This window comes from Pelophylax lessonae (genome assembly GCF_965119305.1).
Source record: "Pelophylax lessonae genome assembly, chromosome: 4".
Lineage (NCBI taxonomy): Eukaryota > Metazoa > Chordata > Amphibia > Anura > Ranidae > Pelophylax > Pelophylax lessonae.
The window spans coordinates 390,356,506-390,377,836 of NC_138771.1; the positions used below are offsets into that span (position 1 = coordinate 390,356,506).

The window sequence follows — 21,331 nt, forward strand, 5'->3', positions numbered from 1 at the left end:
GAGTTGCGTTGTTGTAGGCAAATTCTGCCAGGGGGAGAAGATCCAACCAATCATCCTGTTGGTAAGAAGTGTAACAACGTAAATACTGCTCGATGCATTGGTTGACTCTTTCAGTCTGTCCGTTGGTCTGCGGATGGTAAGGAGAAGTGAGCTTCCGCTCAATCCGTAGTATGTGACATAGTTCTTGCCAGAATTTAGAAATAAATTGGGATCCACGGTCAGACAAAAGAGTTTTTGGGATACCATGTAATCTGAAGACATGTTTCATCAGGAGTTCTGCCGTTTGTTTGGACGAAGGTAGTCTGCGAATAGCAATGAAATGTGCCATCTTTGTCAGATGGTCCACTGACACCAAGATGGTATTAAATCCTTTGGAAGGAGGCAATTCTACGATGAAGTCCAATGACAAAACCTCCCATGGAGTTTGGGGTATTGGTAGACTGCATAGTAGACTGGATGGTCTCGTAGTGTCAATTTTGGACCTGGCACAGACATTGCATGAAGAGACGAATTTTTGTATAGATGTTTTCATGTCAGGCCACCAGAATTGCCGAGAAATCAAATTGAAAGTCTTTGTCATACCCATATGTCCTGCCATAGGCACATCATGCGATAATTCCAAGATCTTGGTGCGTAGGGTAGGTGGTATGTAAAGTTTGTCGTTGTAGTAGAGGAAGCCTTCTGCATCGGTATTTAGTTGTGGTGGGGGTGAATCCAACCTTATACCATGCAGAACCTCTTCCTTCAAGGAACGGACAACTCCAATAATGCGTTTGTGAGGTATTATAGGAACGGAAGGAATTTCAAAGTAGTTTTCTTCAGTTAGTCGTGATAGTGCATCCGCCTTTTTGTTCTTATCTGCAGGTGTGTAGGTCACTAAGAAGTTAAACCTTAGAAAGAATAGTGACCATCGTACCTGTCGATGCGAGAGAGTTTTGCTAGTCTGAAGATATTGGAGGTTTTTATGGTCCGTGTATATAATTATTGGTAATTGGGTGCCTTCGAGTAAATGTCGCCAATTCTCCAGAGCCAATTTTATAGCAAGCAGTTCCTTTTCACCCACGGGGTAATTTATCTCGGGACTGCTCAGGGATTTAGAAAAAAAGGCGACTGGATGAAGTGGTGAAGTGGGGGTAGGTCGTTGGGAGAGTATTGCTCCTACTGCCAGGTTTGACGCATCTACCTCCAGAATGTATTGGAGGGATGGGTCTGGATGGCGTAATATGGGAGCGGAAGTAAACCTTGTCTTTAACAAGTGGAAAGCCTTATTTGCTTCTTCTGACCATTTAAATGGTATTTTTATGCTAGTGAGCTGTGTGAGGGGTCTCACAATAGCAGAAAAGTTTTTTATGAACTTCCTGTAGAAATTTGAAAATCCCAGGAATCGCTGTAGCGCCTTGCGTGTAGTTGGTGTAGGCCAATCCTGAATGCAGGATATTTTACTCATGTCCATCTCGATTCCTGTTTTGGATATGATGTAGCCTAGAAAGAGTACCTCATCTTTATGGAACAAGCATTTCTTCAGCTTCACATAAAGATTATGTGCAAGCAATCTCGATAATACAAGTCTTACATGTCTTATGTGTTCAGACAGGGTCCGTGAATATATAAGTATATCGTCCAGATATACCACAACACAGACATCTAGTAAGTCTTTAAAAATATCGTTTATAAATCGTTGGAAAACTGCAGGGGCATTGCATAGGCCGAATGGCATCACAAGATATTCGAACAATCCGTATCTAGTTCTGAATGCAGTCTTCCATTCGTGTCCATCACGGATTCGAATGAGATTGTATGCTCCTTTCAGGTCTAATTTTGAAAAATAGGTAGCTCCACGCACCTGCTCAATGAGCTCAGGGATAAGCGGTAGAGGATAGCGATCTTTTATTGTGATAGCATTCAATTTCCTGTAGTCGATGATAGGTCTGAGACTTGAATCTTTATTGCGAACAAAAAAAGAGTCCTGCTGCTGTGGAAGAAGTGGAAGGTCTAATAAAACCTTTTTCCAAGTTCTCATCCAAATAGGTTTTGAGATGGGCAAGTTCATCCTGTGAAAGAGGATAAACATGACCGAATGGCAATTTGCTATTTGGGAGTAGATCAATGCTACAATCATAGTCTCGATGAGGAGGTAATGTTTGAGCATTTTTCTCAAGAAAAACCTCAGAAAGATCCTGATAACATAGTGGTGCAATCTCATCTGTCACCACAGACAGAATCTTCCCGGAAAACGGGAGGTTACACGTTTCCTCGCAATAACAAGAAGGGAAGGTCAAGGACCGTTTCTTCCAATCTATGGTTGGTTGGTGTGTGTGCAACCAGGGAAGTCCCAACACAATGGGAAAGTGGGGTGAAGGTATTAAATCGAAGGTAGAAGTCTCCCTATGAGACTCGTTAATAGTGACTAGAAGTGCTTGTGTCTGATCGGTGATCGGACCAGAGGATAACGGAACACCGGTAATAAGACTTACTGAGACAGGTTTGAGTTTAGAAATAATAGGAATTTTATTTAAAGCAGCAAAACATATATCCATATAATTTCCACAAGATCCTGTGTCAATCATGGCCTTAGTAGTAATCCTGTTCTGGTCCCACTGTAATGTCAAAAAAACAGAAATGTAGGGGTTAGTGAATGAAGTTGTCAATCCTCCTAGAGAGACATGTGAACACTCACCCTTCTTTTTGTTGACTAGGGGACAGACGTTTATCTTGTGATCCGGGGATGCACAGTACAAGCAGAGATTTTCATTTCGTCTTTTGGCTTTTTCCATAGTTGATAGCGGTGGGCGTATGGTTCCTACCTCCATAGGAACGGCCAGACTCCGAGAGGAAACGGATAATGGCATTCCCATCTTTTCAGCCTTTCTTTCTCGTAGTCTTCTATCTATGGTAATACTGAGTTGTATTAATGCATCCAGGGTTTTTGGCAGATCCGCTCGGGCGAGCTCGTCCTTAACGGCTTCTGATAGGCCAAGCCTAAATTGGGTTTTCAGAGATGCATCATTCCATTCTGAATCAAGGGTCCATCTCTTGAACTCTGCGACAAAGTCTTCTACAGGCCTCCTTCCTTGTTTCAAGGATCTTAACTGAAGATCAGCAGTACTCTGCCTATTGGGGTCATCATATAGGCTAGTGAGCTCTGCCAGGAACAAGGCATAGGAGTTGAGAAGCTGGTCGTTTTTCTCAAAAAGAGAATCTGCCCAGGCTCGAGGATCGCTTGATAGGTAAGAAATAATAGTACAAACCTTAATGTGATCAGTAAGGTAGGTACGAGGTTTTAGCAAAAAAAGTAACTCACATGCGTTTTTAAATTCGCGAAATTTTTTGCGATCGCCTGTAAATACCAAAGGGGGATTTATCTTGGGTTCAGGGGACTGAGCAGAGGTAAGTTGTGTCAGTCTAATTACCTGCTGCGACAGAGCCTGATTGTCTTCTTTTAATTCAGCAAGTGCGTGTATTAACGCAGATACTTGCTGTTTTAATTGTGTCACCTGAGTGGTTATTTCTGCTGAATCCATTTTTTAGGTTCGTTCAATCTGTAACGCTCCTGCGTTTCTTATATGGTGTGGATTTTCAGCTGCAGAAATAGTTCCACGTCAGCAGTCATGTAAGAGATATGCTGAGATACCATTCCCAACCTCAATGACTCATCATGTGTGGAAGGTCTTATTTCAGCCAGTAAATACACACAATTAGCAAGCTGGTTCCTAGAGTGACTTTATGTATGTGGTAACACAATGATGAAGGTTGAGGGATTGGTTGAGTGGAGGTGGTAGGTGATAGACACTTGAAGGTGAGACAGTAGCAGATGGATGCAGGAAGGTTTAGCAATGTTGTATGATAGCAGATGATAGAATAGCAGGTGGACATACAAAAGAGATCAACCCAGTGCAGAAAAGTAGCAGTAGTCTCAAGAGCTAGCAATCTAGTTATGCAGATGTGATAAACAGTCTTTACTATGCAGAGCTAGATAGTGTAAGCTTAGTATAAGTTTATAGAGAATTCCCCTGCGGGGTACTTAGCACTATTAGCGATACAGCCGAAGGGTGGTTCAGGAGAGGCGGATGATCCAGTAGCGGGATACAGGGATCAGCGCAGCGAGGTTCCGTCAGCGAGGTAAGCTTGCAAGCATGGAAGCTTCAAGCAAGGTTAGCATCCAGGTAAGGGTGTTTGAACGAACACATGTGAGTGAGAACCGGCGCTTTAAATAGCCATCTAGTCCGGCGCTGGGTGATGACAGCTCCAGTCTTAAAGGTGTATGCGCACCTTTCCAAAAGTAAATGGTGGGGCGCATACACTTGTGGAAAGTGTAATTTAGGGTACCAAAGGTACCGGAACATTACACACCCATCCCATCCCTGCTGAGACTCATCCCATTCCTGCTGCCACTCATCCCATCCCTGCTGCCACTCATCCCATCCCTGCTGCCACTCATGCCATCCCATCCCATCCCTGCTGCCACTCATCCCATCCCATCCCTGCTGTCACTCATCCCACCCCATCACATCCCTGCTTCCACTCATCCCATCCCATACCTGCTTCCACTCATCCCATCCCATCCCTACTTCCACTCATCCAATCCCATCCCTGCTGCCACTCATCCCATCCCTGCTGCCACTCATCCCATCCCATCCCTGCTGTCACGCATCCCATCCCATCCCTGCTGTCACGCATCCCACCCCATCCCATCCCTGCTGCCACTCATCCCATCCCATCTTATCCCTGCTGCCACTCATCCCATTCCATCCCTGCTGCCACTCATCCCATCTGCCACCCATCCCATCCCTGCTTCCACTCATCCCACCCCATCCCATCCCTGCTGCCACTCATCCCACCCCATCCCATCCCTGCTGCCACTCATCCCATCCCATCTTATCCCTGCTGCCATTCATCCCACCCCATCCAATCCCTGCTGCCACTCATCCCATCCCATCTTATCCCTGCTGTCATTTATCCCATTCTATCCCTGCCGCCACCCATCCCATCTGCCACCCATCCCATCCCTGCTGCCACTCATCCCATCCCATCCCTGCTGCCACTCATCCCGTTCCTGCTGCCACTCATTCCATCCCATCCCTGCTGCCACTCATCTAATCCCATCCCTGCTGCCACTCATCCCATCCCTGCTGTCACTCATCCCACCCCATCCCATCCCTGCTTCCACTCATCCCACCCCATCCCATCTTATCCCTGCTGCCATTCATCCCATTCCATCCCTGCTGCCACCCATCCCTTCTGCCACCCATTCCATCTGCCACTCATCCCATTCCTGCTGCCACTCATCCCATCCCTGACGCCACTCATCCCATCCCTGCTGCCACTCATGCCATCCCATCCCATCCCTGCTGTCACTCATCCCACCCCATCCCATCCCTGCTGCCACTCATCCCACTCCATCCCATCCCTGCTTCCACTCATCCCACCCCATCCCATCCCTGCTGCCACTCATCCCATCCCTGCTGCCACTCATCCCATCCCTGCTGTCACGCATCCCACCCCATCCCATCCCTGCTGCCACTCATCCCATCCCATCTTATCCCTGCTGCCACTCATCCCATTCCATCCCTGCTGCCGCTCATCCCATCTGCCACCCATCCCATCCCTGCTGCCACTCATCCCATCTGCCACCCATCCCATCCCTGCTGCCACTCATCCCACCCCATCCCATCCCTGCTGCCACTCATCCCACCCCATCCCATCCCTGCTGCCACTCATCCCATCCCATATTATCCCTGCTGCCATTCATCCCACCCCATCCAATCCCTGCTGCCACTCATCCCATCCCATCTTATCCCTGCTGCCATTCATCCCATTCTATCCCTGCTGCCACCCATCCCATCCCATCCCTGCTGTCACTCATCCCACCCCACCCCATCCCATCTTATCCCTGCTGCCATTCATCCCATTCCATCCCTGCTGCCACCCATCCCATCTGCCACCCATCCCATCCCTGCTGCCACTCATCCCATTCCTGCTGCCACTCATTACATCCCATCCCTGCTGCCACTCATCCCATCCCTTCTGCCACTCATCCCACCCCATCCCTGCTGCCACTCATCCCACCCCATCCCATCCCTGCTTCCACTCATCCCACCCCATCCCATCCTTGCTGCCACTCATCCCACCCCATCCCATCCCGGCTTCCACTCATCCCACCCCCTCCCCCCCCACCTCTGCCACTTATCCCATCAGCGCTCCCACCCATCCCTTCCATCACCACTGCTGCCACCCATCCCAACTATCCTCTAGCATGTACTGTAAGTACTATATATATACACATCACTTAGCTGTGTACCTAGAGCTACCTTGCTGCATTGCGTGCATTATATCCAGCTGGGTGTCTTTGTACAGTATATGCCGACCAACAGTATCTGTCTCTCTTTAGCACTAATGCAGACCAATCCATCTGTAATTTCTGTCTTTCTGTCATTTCACTGTCAAAAGGTGACTACCTAAACTTATGGACCTCCCCAGCATCTGTCCTCCTATCTACAGTACAGTGCTCCTATCTAAAATGCCTGTCTGCAGTACGTCTTATCTACCTATCCTTAATATCTTTCCTCCTATGTAAAGTACCTGTCCTGTCTATAATACCCATCCTCAGTATCTGTCCTTCTATTTAAAATACCTGTCCTCAGCATCTGTCCTAACTACAGTACAGTGCTCCTATCTAAAATACCTAAAATACCTGTCTTCAGTACATGTCGTATCTACAATGCCTGTCCTCAGTATCTGTCCTCTTATGTAGGAGTACCTGCCCTGTCTTTATTACCAATCACCTCCAGTTATCTGTCCTCCTATGCAGAGTACCTGTCCTGCGTAAAATACCCATCACCAGTATCTGTCCTTCTATGTAGAGCACCTGTCCTGTCTATAATACCCATCATCAGTATCTGTCCTTCTATGAAGTGTACCTGCCCCCCTGTGTGCACCCTTCTGGGGGAGATCACAAGTCTAAGGTTATAGCGGAACCTGTAGAGAGAACCACACTGGTCTCTGTGCATTGAAAGGGGGCACGCTGGTATCTCTGCATTGAAAGGGGGCACACGTGCATCTCTACATTGAAAGGGGGCACGCTGGCATCTCTGCATTGAAAGGGGGCACACTGGTCTCTCTGCATTGAATGGGGGCACACTATACCTTAATTACTGAAGGCCCCTTTCACACTTTTGCGACCTCAAAGTCACGCAATTTTTTACAGCGTTTTTTGCCGCAAAGCAATGCCTATTACATTTTTCTGTTGGCGCCCCCCCAAAGGATTTGAATGACACTGATAAGGACCAAGTTCTACTGACTAAACATATGGTCAGGGCATCTCCAAAATTCTTGTGGGATGTTTCTGGTCTGCAGTGGTCAGGACCTACCAAAAGTGGAAGAGAGAGGATCATGGGTGGCCAAGGCTCACTGATGCACACGTGGGGAGTAAAGGCTGGCTTGTGTAGTCCAATAGAAAAGTTACTGTAGCTCGAATTGCTGAAAAAGGCTTATGCAGGTTCCCATAGAAAAGTGTTAGAACACACAGTGCATCGCAATTTGTTGCATATCAGGTTGCGTAACCACAGACTATTTAGGGTGCCCATGCTGACCCGTGTCCATAGCCAAAAGTGCCTAAAATAAGACCATAATCCTACACAGGATCATAAGAAGTGGACCACAGAGCAATGAAGGAAGCTTGCCTGGTCTGATAAGTTAAAAAATGGTTTGTGGAACACAGCAACGAGTTTGAGGTGTTGACTTGGTCTTCAAACTCTCTATATCTCAATCCAATCGAGCATCTGTGGGAAGTGCCTGGAAAACCAAATCTGATCCATGGAGGCCTCACCTCACAATTCACAGGACTAGTGTAGTCCATGCCCTGATAAGTTACGATGGGGGATACATGTTATGGTTTATCAATGTATGACTAGCATATAATATTTATGTACACATGACCATCAAAAACCTCAACATATAAGGATGTTTTAATAAACTTTGACATTTTTTATTGATCCAGCTCCCTAGCTATTTGTGTGCATCTGTAGTAAGGAGTCAAGCACAGGTGTATATACTGTAAATGGAGGTCACCGAATAAAATAATATATATATTGCAATGATCTTATATTCTATTCTTCTTTTGCATGTGTTTGCAGGGAGCAAAGAGTAACTGGATTAGCAGTGTTCATCCTGACTGGAGCTTCGGTTTTTCTTTCCCCAGTTCTTAAGGTATTTTTGTACAGTAATATGATACTTATGATATTTAAAAAGAATAACTTGCACAACATTTTTTCAGTATTACAGATTGAGGAGAAACAAATACTTTGTTGCATACATTTTCAATTATATGTGAAACCACACGTGCCTTTGTGAATCATGGCCCTAATGTAGTAAACATAATCATCTAAACTGGGACATATTTTGTGTAAAATGAGAGGAACTTACGCACAACTGTGTGATTGTAAACAAATAAAAATTTGAAAGTTAAAGCTGCTAGCATAGTATAGTATAGTATAGTATAACTAGTAAAGTAAAGGTGCAGGCAGATAGGATTATGCATTCCAAATGAATATTACAAATGGGCACTAAATCCAGTTAGATTTAGGGAAAAAACATTTTCTGTGAAGCTAGGTTCACACTGGTGGGATTGCAGACATCACATGTGATTCGCCCCGCATCCCTGTGCACATCACATGTGATTTCTGTGCGTTGCAAATTCAGCCATACTGTTTGTACGGATGAAATTGCATCGCATTTGCACCAAAATGGCGCAGGACCCTTTCTTTATATGTCTGCACTGGAATCAGATTGCATGGGTGTTTAGACTCATGTGATTCGATTCCATCCGATCCCACAGTTCGCACTGCATTTTGCGAACCAATTTTGGGCTGTCATTAACTTTATATTGACACCAGCATTGGTTCGCAGAGCACACAGTGAACTGCCTGCTATTCTGATGTGGTGCAGGAACCTGCACAGGAATTGCTGTGGTTCCCGCACTGCATCAGTGTGAACCCACCCGAAACCTGTTATATTTATTTTTCAATAAAAACAAACTTTGCTCATTCAGGAAAAAGTAACATGTTTGCTTCACAGCTGAGCCCATCCAGTGCTCATACATACAGTATCTTATGCCTTGCTTTGTCCCCCTACAAAGCATCATTAAATACCCAATACTCCCCGGTATGGCAGAATATGGGGTTTATTTACAAAGCTAGAGAGGGCAAAATGTGTCACAATTCTGCAGAGAAACCAATCAGCTTCAAGGTTTTATTGCTAGTGCTTAATTAAAAAAGCTGAGGTTAGAAGCTGATTGGTTTCTCTGCAAAATTATGACTAATTTTGCCCTCTCTCTTTAGTAAATAAACCCCTATGGGACACCTCTCTTCACTGTCACAAAAATAAACTATTGTGGCTGTGAGTCCATTTCCCAGGCCAAGCTTTGTCACATGGGACAGGGAAAGGATTCTTAGCCCTTTATAAGCTTTACACAGATTGACCTGAAACTTGCACAGGAATCTTTTCTAAAGGATTCAGCAAGTGAACAGTAAAGTGCTATAATCCAAAACACTTTATTGTCTAGATTTCAAGCTTTTATGAAACCACCACATCAGGGTGGTTCTATTAAGTGTGTTTCCACTCTAGTCTATACCAAGGTCACTTTAACAACAGGGGCAAATGGGACACTTGTCCCTGGCCTATCAGTTTAAGAGAGGTGAACCAGAGGTAGTGGACGTATCAGTGCCACGTATCAGTGTCCACCAGTGCCACATATCAGTGCTACGTATCAGTGCCACGAATCAGTGTCCACCAGTGCCACTCACACAGACCAGGCAGAGATAATGGTATATAGTAATATAATCGAAAGATCGATGCATCGGGATTCGACCCTTCGCGATTCTGCGTCGATGCGGGTTGCCGGCATAATCGATTAGGAAATGACGTCATCAGCCGCGGCCACGCCCTATCGCGCAAGGGAGAAAAAGTCACAAGATCGCAGCTGATTGGTGGATTAGTGCGGGAGCTTAATAAAAAGGCTCCGCCCCTCCTCTTCCGTTTCTTTGACCCGGGCCGAGGCGCAGCAAGAACATCCCCCGCGTGTATCGGCGTCCCACCTGCGGCCTTGCAGCCAAGAAGCCAGCCAGCCAAGCCAGAAGTCAGTCCACACTCCACACACAGGAGCCCCAAGTGCGTCCCCATCGCAGCCAGCCAGCGCCGCCCGCCTCACCGTAGCTGTCCCAGGCCCAGCCGCCACGCCACTGCCAGTGACGCCAGCCGCCCGCCACAGAGCCCAGAGAGCAGCACAGCACCTGTCCTCCTCTGCAATGCAGTGCACAACAACCCACACAGTCACACAGCAGGTATGTAGTCCGAATAAATAATTGTATAATCATTCATGGGGGTCTCGAGTCTGTATCTCTGGGGGATGTCTGTGATGGGGGGGGGGGCCTGGGACAGGGGACGGTCGGTCGGGGCCCGGGGGTACTGTTCTGCTGTGGCAGGCTGGCAGCCAGGGGGGCTCTCTCTGAGTGTCAGTGGGGGCCTGTCAGTGTCAGCTGTGGGGGTCTGGGCAAGGGGGGGACTCACTCAGTGTTTGTCAGTGCTGTGGGGGATTGGGGAAGGTGTGGGACAGTGGGACATCCACGTCTCTGTCAGTGTGTCAGGCAGTCAGCTCAGCTGTGGGGGGAGGGGGGTCTCTGTCAGTGTCACTGTCACTGTCACAGGCAGGCAGCTGTGGGGTAAGGGGGGGTCTCAGTGGCTCTGGCTCAGTGCATGCATAAGAGGGAGTCTGACTGACAGACAGACAGACAAACAGACAGACAGTCATATTTTATGAAAGATGTTGCTTGCTTGACTTGTTGCGGCTTAGTTTACAAGTGGTATTTTTTTTTTAAACACTGACAGAGTTTGGCAACTTACGTCATCCGTCTCCGTCACATACGTGGTAGTATGGTAATGGCAGAAGGAGAAAAAGATTGAGAGATAACAAATGCACCTAGCGTTTTAAGAGCAAACATCTGGGCACATTTCGGATTTTACGAACACACAGGGAAGCGTGAGTTGGACAAGACACACGCCGTGTGTAAAACCTGTCACACAAAAATTAAATACCTAGGGAATACTACGAACTTGAGAAACCATGTTAGCCGTTTTCACTCTGAGTTAGTAACACCTGTCGCCACCAGCAGTGCCACCACTGCCAAGGAAAGACTGCTAGACCCAGATCAGCCAAGAATTGATGCCATACTGTCAACTTATCTGCCCAACTCAGAAAAAGGGAAGAAACTAACCAAAGCGGTGGCAGCTTTCATCGCCAAGGACCTACGGCCTTACTCAGTTGTGGACAACGCCAGGTTTCGCTACCTTTTGAAGACGCTAGAGCCACGTTCTAAGATCCCATCACGCAGTGACTTTACAGAAAACGTTATACCTGCACTCTACCACTACACCAAAGCTCAGGTACTTGCGTCAATGAACCAAGCCAGTCGAGTCGCAATAACGTGTGATTCATGGACTTCAGTCACAACGGAGTCCTATGTTACAATAACAGCACATTACGTTACTAAGGACTGGCAGGTCTTGTCACATGTGTTGCAAACAAGAGCCATTTATAAGTCTCACACAGGTGCTCATCTGGCAGAGCTACTGTCTCGTGTCGTGGAAGAATGGCAGCTGTCTGATAAATCTGTAGTGCTTGTGACCGACAACGCGGCGAACATGATAGTTGCAGCTCAAGTTGGTAAATTTCCTCATGTTAAATGTTTTGCCCATACACTCAATCTTGCATGTCAGTGGGCACTGAAAGGGGCCACGCTCTCCAGGCTTCTCGCCAGAGTGCGACGAATATCCACATTCTTCCATCGCAGCACTAGAGCAAGCCACTGTCTAAAAGAGAAACAGAAATGTCTGGGCCTGAAGAATCATAAGCTAATAACTGATGTGCCAACAAGATGGAACAGCGCATATGACATGGTCGAGAGGTTCTTAGAACAAAAACCTGCAGTTTGTGCCACCTTGCTGTCTCCAGAAGTCAGAAAAGGAGAGTCTGATCTCTGTACTCTCAATGAAACAGATGTGTCAAATGCAGAGGACGCTGTGAGTGCATTAAAGCCAATGAAGGATGCAACCTTGTTGATGTCAGAAGAGCGCAACCCAACAGTGTCTCCCATTGCCCCTCTAAATGCACAACTGCTCCAGAGCATGACAGACACAATGGGAGACACACCCATGACCCATGAGATCAAGAATGCCATCAAAACAGATCTCCTGAAGAGGTACAGTGAGGCAGAGAAGAAGATCCTTCATACAGCCTCTGCACTGGATCCTCGCTTTAAAGGACTGCCTTTTATTCTCACAGAGGAGGAGAGATTGGAGATATACAGAGGAGTGACTGAGGAGGCTGCATCTTTGGAGGTAATTAGAATTTCATCATGTTTCCTCCCAGACAGCTATAAGCTCAGCTACATTGTGTTGTGTAATAACATGTCCTGATTCACTGATGCGGTGTGGGAAGTGGAACTGTATGGTATGCATTACCGTCCAGTTTCCCACACCTCATCAATGAATCACACTCTTAGTCAGTTCAGCTCTTCTTATACTATTATCTTTTGTTCAAACACACAGACTACATCTAATAGAAGGACAAATGTGGATGAAGTGCCTAGGGAAAAAGCAACTGTGGAAGAAGAAACACCCATTGAGGACAGCCATTCCCCTCCCAAAAAAAAGGCCACAACATCGCTGCTCATGACTTTGCTGGGGCAGTCTTTCACTGATGGTGCAATTGAACCTAAGACCCCCTATGCCAAGGCAGAAGATGAAATGGAAAAATATTGTAAAGCCCCACCTCTGCCTCTCACTGAGGACCCTTTGAAATGGTGGCGTGAGCATGAGGTCATATTCCCCCTCCTCTGTCAGCTGTCAAAGCAATACTTGTGTATCCCAGGTACAAGTGTATCTGCAGAGCGGGTTTTCTCTACTGCAGGAGATGTTAGAACAGCGAAAAGAAGCAGTCTGAAACCTGAGCATGTGGATCAGCTAGTGTTCTTACAGAAAAACCTACATGTTCCCAAATGCTAAGCACTGAAATAATTACTAATTCATGTTTTTAATGAATTAGTAATTACTAATTCAGTCTGCCGCCAGTCACCAGTCAGTCACACCACCAGTCTTGTTTTATAACTTTATAGCACTGATGGTTTGTTTTTGAAGATTGTCCTGTCCAATGTGTCCATTTCCAATCCATAATCCGTTCCCTTGCTTCACACTAAAAGTGTCTAGGCAAGTAGGCAGGGGTTCATTTAACCCTCAACCAAATAAATAATATTAAAGTGTATTTTCTTCTAGACAACTGACTGACACCAAGCCAGCCATGGTGCAGCATTATAGGAAGGAAAATCATTGCGAGAAATAACTTGTACATTTGAAGCTTAACCTCGAGTAAATCTTATCTTATTGGATCACAAATAAATACACCAATTGTGGATTCTTGTGTAATGTACTATATTTGTGAGTTTGTGAATGTGACCCCCATAGGATTTCCTCAAGGTTAAGCTTCAGTTTACAATTTATTTTCTCAAGGATTTTCCTTCCTCTAATGGTGGCTTGTTGGCTAGCTTGGCTTCAGTTACAGATGTAATCGACATGGTAGAGTGCTGCTCAGTGCAGTGCAAGTAAAGTTTTCTTTCTGTAATGTGACTGACTGACAACTCAAGAGCTTATAACGCAGCTCTAGCATTAACTCAACACACACACGCATAGTGTGTGTGTGTGTGTGTTGAGTTGATGCTGAGGCTGCGTATAAGCTTTTGAGTTGTCACGAGTCACGACACACACACACTGTATTTAGTTGACTGGCAATGGCAGGGGCAAACACAATCGCAGTGAACCTGGAACATTTTATATTTTTTACAGCTTTTCTGGCATTGGAGAGATGGAGAATGGCTTGTTTTCAAAAATGGTCCATTCACATAAGCTTAAGCTTATATTTGTATAACTCCCCTCTAGCAGCCATCAACTCACTTCACTTGAGTTGACTGGCAGTTGCAGGGGGAAACAAACATCACGGTGAACATGGAAGTTATGCAGCAGTGCACTATTTCTAGGTTCACCTTTGATATTTGCTACTAGTCAGGAAGTGCACTGTTTTGTAGAGGACAGGTTATGGCACACACCTGGAATTTATTGCAACGCATGTCTGTCTGCTGGTGTCTGTTGTACTCTGTAGCAATAGCAAGTGTAGGGGGTTCCCTCAACCAAACAAATACTAAAGGTAAAAGTGTATCTAGACAACTGAAGGCAAGCCAGCCACGGTACAGGAAAGGACATCCTTGAAAGATTAAATCTTTACTGGATCACAAATACACACAAACCTGACCTAACCTATATGCCTTGAGTTGTACCAGTGTGCCAATGCCAAACCTTTCTTCAGTTCTCATGATTCTGATGCAGACAATCGTGTTGTGTGTTTTTTTTGTGATCTCATGAAGATTTACTCAAGGTTTAAGCTTCAGTTGATGATTTACTCTGTCAAGGGTTTTCCTTCCTCTAATGGTGGCTTTGGCTTGGCTTCAGTTGGGTTTAATTGTGGTAGAGACAGAGACTGTCTGCAGGACAGGTAACGTTTTCTGTAAAGTAAGTGACATAAAAGTGACATAAGTGAATTGATAAGCTTAAAGCTTATATTTGTAACTCGCCTCTAGCAGCCATCAACTCATTTGAGTTGACTGGTAGTTGCAGAGGGAAACAAACATCACGGTGAACACTATTGCCAGGTTCACCCTTGATGTTTGCTACTAGTCAGGAAGTGCTCTGTTTTGTAGAGGACAGGTTATGGCACACCTGGAATTTATTCCAATGCATATATTCACATAAAAGGATTTATATATAATGTTTTGTGGGAATTTATGATGACCCTTTTCACAAGAATATTAGCTTGGCTGGCTGGCTGGCTGGCTTCTTCTATCTTGGCTTTAAAGTACAACTATAGGCAAAACTTTATCCAAAATCAAAAAAGTTTTGCCTTTAGTTGTACTTTAAATGGTGGTAGACCTGGCTTATATTAATATTTTTTTTATGAAGCAGTAAACTGCACTACTACAGTTTTTTACTAATTTTACTGTTACTTCTAGTAAAATACTAGTGTTGTCTCTGCTATGCTATTTGCATTTTCAGACCTTCCTATATGATTGCAGTGCAAGTGCACTAAAGTATGCAGGGCTTGCAGGCCATGACAGGGTCCAGAAAGTGTCCTTTTAAGCAAATGAAAATAAAAAGGATTCTTTTATTTGTGACTGCTTGATTGTTTGTTTTTTTTTTTATAAAGTTTTGAAAACCATTGGGCAGTGGGCTGGGCATGGGCAGTAATCGTGATGCATCCTGATGCATCGCGGAATCGAATCGTATCGAAATCGCGACCCTAATAATCGTAATCGCATCGAATCGTGAGGTAAGTGAAGATGCGCAGCCCTAGTATATAGGAACTGTAGGCATGGCTGCAATGTGGGGAATGCCTGGCTAATTTTCCTTCTTCTTCCTGCAAAGTCGGATCACAAGTCGCTTCAAATAAGATAAGGATCCGACTTGGAGGTGACTTGGAGGCGACTCCCATTGAAGTCTATTGGGACAAGTCGGATACAAGTCGCCTCAAAGTAGTACAGGACCCTTTTCTGAAGTCGGAGCAACTTCAGTAGTGCCAATTAAGACGGCTCTGATTTACATGGGATTTGTTATGTCAAGCGACCTGGGGTGACTTGAGGGCACACTAGTCACCTCACAAGTCGCGGCAGTGTGAATGGACTCTCAGTTCTTTTTGTGTTTATTAAAATTAAGCAGTTACAAAAAACTGTAGCTACTAACTTTTAATAAACACACACTCAACTGTCCCATGATCCAGCTATGTGGCTGCCCAAGCCTTCTGTTTTCTCCCTCTTCTCTCTCTGGTCCCGGCATTACAAGTGTGGGCACCTGGCTGTGACAGCTTGCGTTCACAGCCAGGTGTGCACTGCGCATACACGAGCCGCACTGCGCATACACGAGCCATACTGCGCCTCCTTATTGGTCGGGCAATCTTCTGGGACCTGTGATGTGTCCCTGAAGATTACAGGGAGGGGAAGAGGAGAACATTTGCTTGGGTCGCCTAGGCAGTCTGAGCGGAAGTGGTACCCATCCCCCCCCCCTAAAAAATGACATGCCAAATGTGGCATAGGAGGGGGAGGAGTGCTTAAAGCAGAACTTACCCTTTTGGGTGGAGCTCCACTTTACTTCACAAGCTTCCTCATTACCAAGCTGTGCTTCTAATACTGATACAACCAATAGATATCCTGTTTGAGAATAAAAGCAAATATCCGTTTGTGTTCTGAACTGTTTTACTGAAGTAATGTTTTTCAGCCAGACCGCTTGTTAGCTTGACAGAGGCTTTTAGAGGCTACAATAAGCAACCTCGTGATTGAACCATAAAGATAGCTTTTATAATCTGTTTTGTTTTATTCTTCAGTGTATGCATGCTCCTTGCCATCCAAAACCTGTTTTGAATTGTTGCTTCTAACTTTGCACCTGTTTAGTATACTGCAAGTTACAGTTACTCACTGTCTGATCATTCATCCAAATCTGTTGAACTTGGCATATATGAACAGGATTGACCAGGTCAGACTATATCATGAAAAGAGGAGAAGAAAAAAGACCAGAAGGGTCTAAAATGTCAGATAACTCTACCCCGAAAGGAGGAGCTAACTCACAAATTTCTTCTTTGAAGTAAGAATTTAAAGGCTGTGAAATTGTCATTGATACAATAAATAACATAATCGTTAAAAAGACATCTTTATTTATTCATCAGAAAAAAAGATAAAAACAGAGTATATAAAACAGTTTTACAACCATAATTTGGGCATGACTGCCAAAACCACACAAAATAGATACAGTACTGGTAGGCCCAATTATGGTTGTAAAACTGTTTTATATACTCTGTTTTTATCTTTTTTCTGATGAATAAATAAAGATGCCTTTTTAACTATTATGTTATTTATTGTATCAATGACAACTTCACAGCCTTTAAATACTACTTCTAAGAAGAAATTTGTGAGTAAGCTCCCCCTTTCGGGGTTGCGTTTTCTAACATTTTAGACCCTTCTGGTCATTTTTCTTCTCCTCTTTTCATGATGCATTCAATTAAGGATGTGGCTGTGAATGAGTGTACTTAGAGCCGATATCTTTTTATTGTTCATGTAAGACTATAGTCATGGGAGTTACATCTGCAGAAGGAAGAAGGGAACCTACTGTAACTCCACTGCAGTAATAATCCTCTTCCTCTTGGAACCATTAAGTAAGTTCCCTGGGCCAGGTCAGGACTTGGGTGATTCGGTCAAGACATTACCAGACCCTATCTCATCATATGAGATTCTGCCCACCCAGCAGGCAGAACTGGCCATTACCACCCAGTTAATTGTGCATTTCCCAGGAGAAGACCAGGCTTTCCTTGACAAAATAGTTAACCTCTTATAAGTGGTGTATTGCCAAGTGTTTACATTAGGGGAGCTTGGGGCCCATTTCATCAATAGAAAGTAGAGATCAGGAGAACCTATTCCTCAGTAAATAATGGAACTACAAGACAATAAAGCCGAAAAGGGGCTAGGTGTGATGGCGTATTTAGAGTGATGTGAATGGTTGGCTGAAGGAACAGTGTGAAGATAGACTGCTGTCTGACAAGATCAGAGATTGATAGACCCATCTGCAACCAAAAAGAAGGCTCCATTGGAGGTGGCCATCTATAAATAACAGAAGGGATGGTTCAGCTCCATACAGAGTTATCTGCATTGAAACACATAGAGAAATTCTTCTCCAAGGGGCAAGGAGAGCATGTCCACCATGGGGAAGGTAAAAACCACCTTGAAGGCAGCCAAGTTCACCATCTAATGCTGGAGCTGTCTAGTCCATCTCCAGGGGAAAGCTCCAATCATACACAGAGGAAGCCATTAAAATAGAATGTCCCACTGCCAGGAGTCTAAAGTGGAGCAACAAAGTGGAACAAAAAACTGAAAATGTAGATGAAGTAGCTGAAGAGATAGAAAACCCTGAAGGGAGACACAGGTAAATTGCATCCATGTATAAAAAAATGAAATGGGCAGAGATACAGAGAGAGGATCCAGTGGTTGCACCCCATCTCCTCCTGAGGGATGGTATACTATACCACAGAAAAATGTTTACCCCATGACTCATCAGTGACCAGGCTGTCTCTACTATCAAGGGACTGTTGCAGAAAGAATTAATGTAGAAACACGACACTGGGGTGTCCACAACATGTTCAGCTGGTTTAAGAGACAAGCCACGTGTGAGTGTCTGTTTCTGTTGTTGTTTTTTTTTTTTTTTTTTAGTATAACCAAGTTTATTAAAAAACAAAAGCATAAAAACATGGTACATTACAGAGCAAGAATGTACAAAGGAAAAAAAGAAAACAATTGTATAAACAACGGCACTGGTGATTATAGCATATGCATTCCTAAAATACGAACAAAAAGAATAAGCTAACGAGCCTGTTAACCTGGAATGAGCACCCACCCCAATTCTCATTGTGTGAAAACAGGGTGAAGCATATGCCATACACCTCATATGTCTTGGGCTCATGCACATTACACGTAAATGGCTCCTCCAACCATCTACCCCAAATCTTTTCATATTTCGCAGGGCAACCCCTGTGTCGGTATAACATTCTCTTATAGGGGAGAGCAGTGTTTACCTCCAACACCCTTTCATGTAAGGTAGGGGAGCGGGGGCGCATCCAGGACCGAGCTATACGTTTTCTGGCAGCAAAGAGTGTATTGTGTAAGAAGGTGGCAAAGAATTTGTCTATATTAATGTCTGGGAATAGACCCAGTATACAGGATTTGGGATCTAGTTGAAAAGGGGAACCCATATGGTCATGCAAGAACTTTACTATTTGTTGCCAATGACCTGAATCTCCAGGCATGTCCAAATTAAGTGCAGGAAGGTACCCTGGTGCAGGTAACATGTAGGGCATTGTGGATCATAATTCAGACGGTATTTAGAAATTCGTATTGGGGTTACATAGGCTTTATGGACAATATATAGTTGTGCCCTCCCATACGTCATCCCATTCCACCTCATCCAAGGGGCGAATGTCAGTCGTCCACCAATCCCTCGCCCTATCGACCACCCTATTAATGGACGTAATGCGCAGTTTTAGGTATAGTGCAGATATCAATTTGGTGTGATCGTCCCCAATGATAACAGTCAAAAGAGGAATTTTAGGTAGTACTGGAGCTCGATCAGGGAATTGGGTCTGTAACGCATGCCTTAACTGAAGATAATGGAAGAACATATGTGAGGGGAGGCCAAATTCCTCTGTCAGGGATTGAAATGATTGAAATGATCTGACGCCCTCGTCACACACCACCTAGTACAAGTAGAGGCCCCCCCCCCCCTGGAGGCCCAGAGATCACTATCCGGGATGAGGTACAGCTCTCTTCAGTGTGGGTTATGCCACAGTGGCGTATGAGAGTGGATATGCATCATCACCAACATTTGAAGGGCCACCTTGCAGATATGGCTGTGGTGGAAAAGCTTGGAGTTACACAAAGCGGACACAGATGATTGGTCACATCCACGCAACAGCACCTGGAGCGGGGCATGAGCAGCCTGGAGTGGCCGTGTGCACACAAAAGTCTGATATTCTTAGCATCTGAGTGATGAAAATGAAAACAGTGGGAGATCTGGGAGGCTATGTAATATGACCAAAAGTCTGGCAGGACCACGCCTCCCTGTGTAGTCGGGTTTTTAAGAGTCTGCCATGGTAATTTATGTCGTCCCGGCCCCCATACAAAAGAGTCAAGAATGGTGTCAATTACCTTAAAATTTTTCAGGGTGAGAAGAATTGGAGAGTGCCAGAATGCATAGAGGAGCTTGGGTAGAAGGATCATTTTATTGAGGTTCACCCTGCCCATAAACCCCTAAAGGAAGGTGTGCCCACGTCTTTGTGTGCTCCTTTACAGTAGTAATTAGAGGTTCAATGTTATCAGAAATGTAGTCTTTGGGCGTCCTAGTAACAAGCACCCCCAGGTACTGTATCAGGTAAACCCTTTTTAATGGAAGAGCCGCCGAGTGCCTAGTAGAGGGAGAGTCATCTATAATGAGTATCTGCTATTTTGACCAGTTGATCCTCAAACCCGAGTGGGCACCAAAGTCGTCAATGGATTGTAATACATATTGTAAGGATGAGTCGGTGTCTGCCAGGTAGATAATCATGTCATCCGCGTACATTCGCACCGTTTCTACCAGGGAGCCCTGTTGGAGACCATGTATAGTAGGGCTGCGCATCTTCACTTACCTTACGATTCGATGCAATTACGATTATTAGGGTCGCGATTCGATACGATTCGATTCCACGATGCATCACGATTACTGCCCAATGCCCATGCCCAGCCCACTGCCCAATGGTTTTCAAAACTTTATACAAAAAAAACGAACAATCAAGCAGTCACAAATAAAAGAATCCTTTTTATTTTCATTTGCTTAAAAGGACACTTTCTGGATCCTGTCATGGCCTGCAAGCCCTGCATACTTTAGTGCACTTGCACTGAAAACATATAGGAAGGTCTGAAAATGCAAATAGCATAGCAGAGGCAGACAACAACACTAGTATTTTACTAGAAGAAACAGTAAAATTAGTAAAAAACTGTAGTAGTGCAGTTTACTGCTTCATAAAAGAAAATATTAATATAAGCCAGGTCTACCACCATTTAAAATACAACTAAAGGCAAAACTTTTTTGATTTTGGATAAAGTTTTGCCTATAGTTGTATTTTAAAGCCAAGATAGAAGAAGCCAGCCAGCCAAGCTAATATTCTTGTGAAAATGGTCATCATAAATTCCCACAAAACATATAAATCCTTTTATGTGAATATATGCATTGCAATAAATTCCAGGTGTGCCATAACATGTCCTCTACAAAACAGAGCACTTCCTGACTAGTAGCAAACATCAAGGGTGAACCTGGCAATAGTGCACTGCTGCATAACTTCCATGTTCACCGTGAAGTTTGTTTCCCTCTGCAACTGCCAGTCAACTCAAGTGAGTTGATGGCTGCTAGAGGGGAATTACAAATATAAGCTTTAAGCTTATCAATTCACTTATGTCACTTTTATGTCACTTACTTTACAGAAAACGTTACCTGTCCTGCAGACAGTCTCTGTCTCTACCACGATTAAACCCAACTGAAGCCAAGCCAAAGCCACCATTAGAGGAAGGAAAACCCTTGACAGAGTAAATCATCAACTGAAGCTTAAACCTTGAGTAAATCTTCATGGGATCACAAAAAAACACACAACACGATTGTCTGCATCAGA

The 21,331-nt window shown here is 44.7% G+C and overlaps 2 protein-coding genes across 2 annotated transcripts in view; both read left to right on the forward strand.

Annotated features, from left to right (window-relative positions):
- Nucleotides 1-21,331, forward strand: part of SLC4A9 (solute carrier family 4 member 9) — a 1,068,229-nt gene that overhangs the window by 727,060 nt on the left and 319,838 nt on the right. The window contains 1 exon segment of the mRNA XM_082254102.1: nucleotides 8,133-8,205. Within this exon segment, the coding sequence (XP_082110228.1) occupies nucleotides 8,133-8,205 (73 nt within the window).
- LOC309553171 (E3 SUMO-protein ligase ZBED1-like) lies at nucleotides 12,205-13,056 on the forward strand (the record flags this gene model as incomplete). Its single annotated transcript, XM_082254101.1, has 2 exons — nucleotides 12,205-12,390; nucleotides 12,601-13,056. 2 exons carry the CDS (start codon nucleotides 12,205-12,207, stop codon nucleotides 13,054-13,056), a joined length of 642 nt encoding a protein of 213 aa, XP_082110227.1.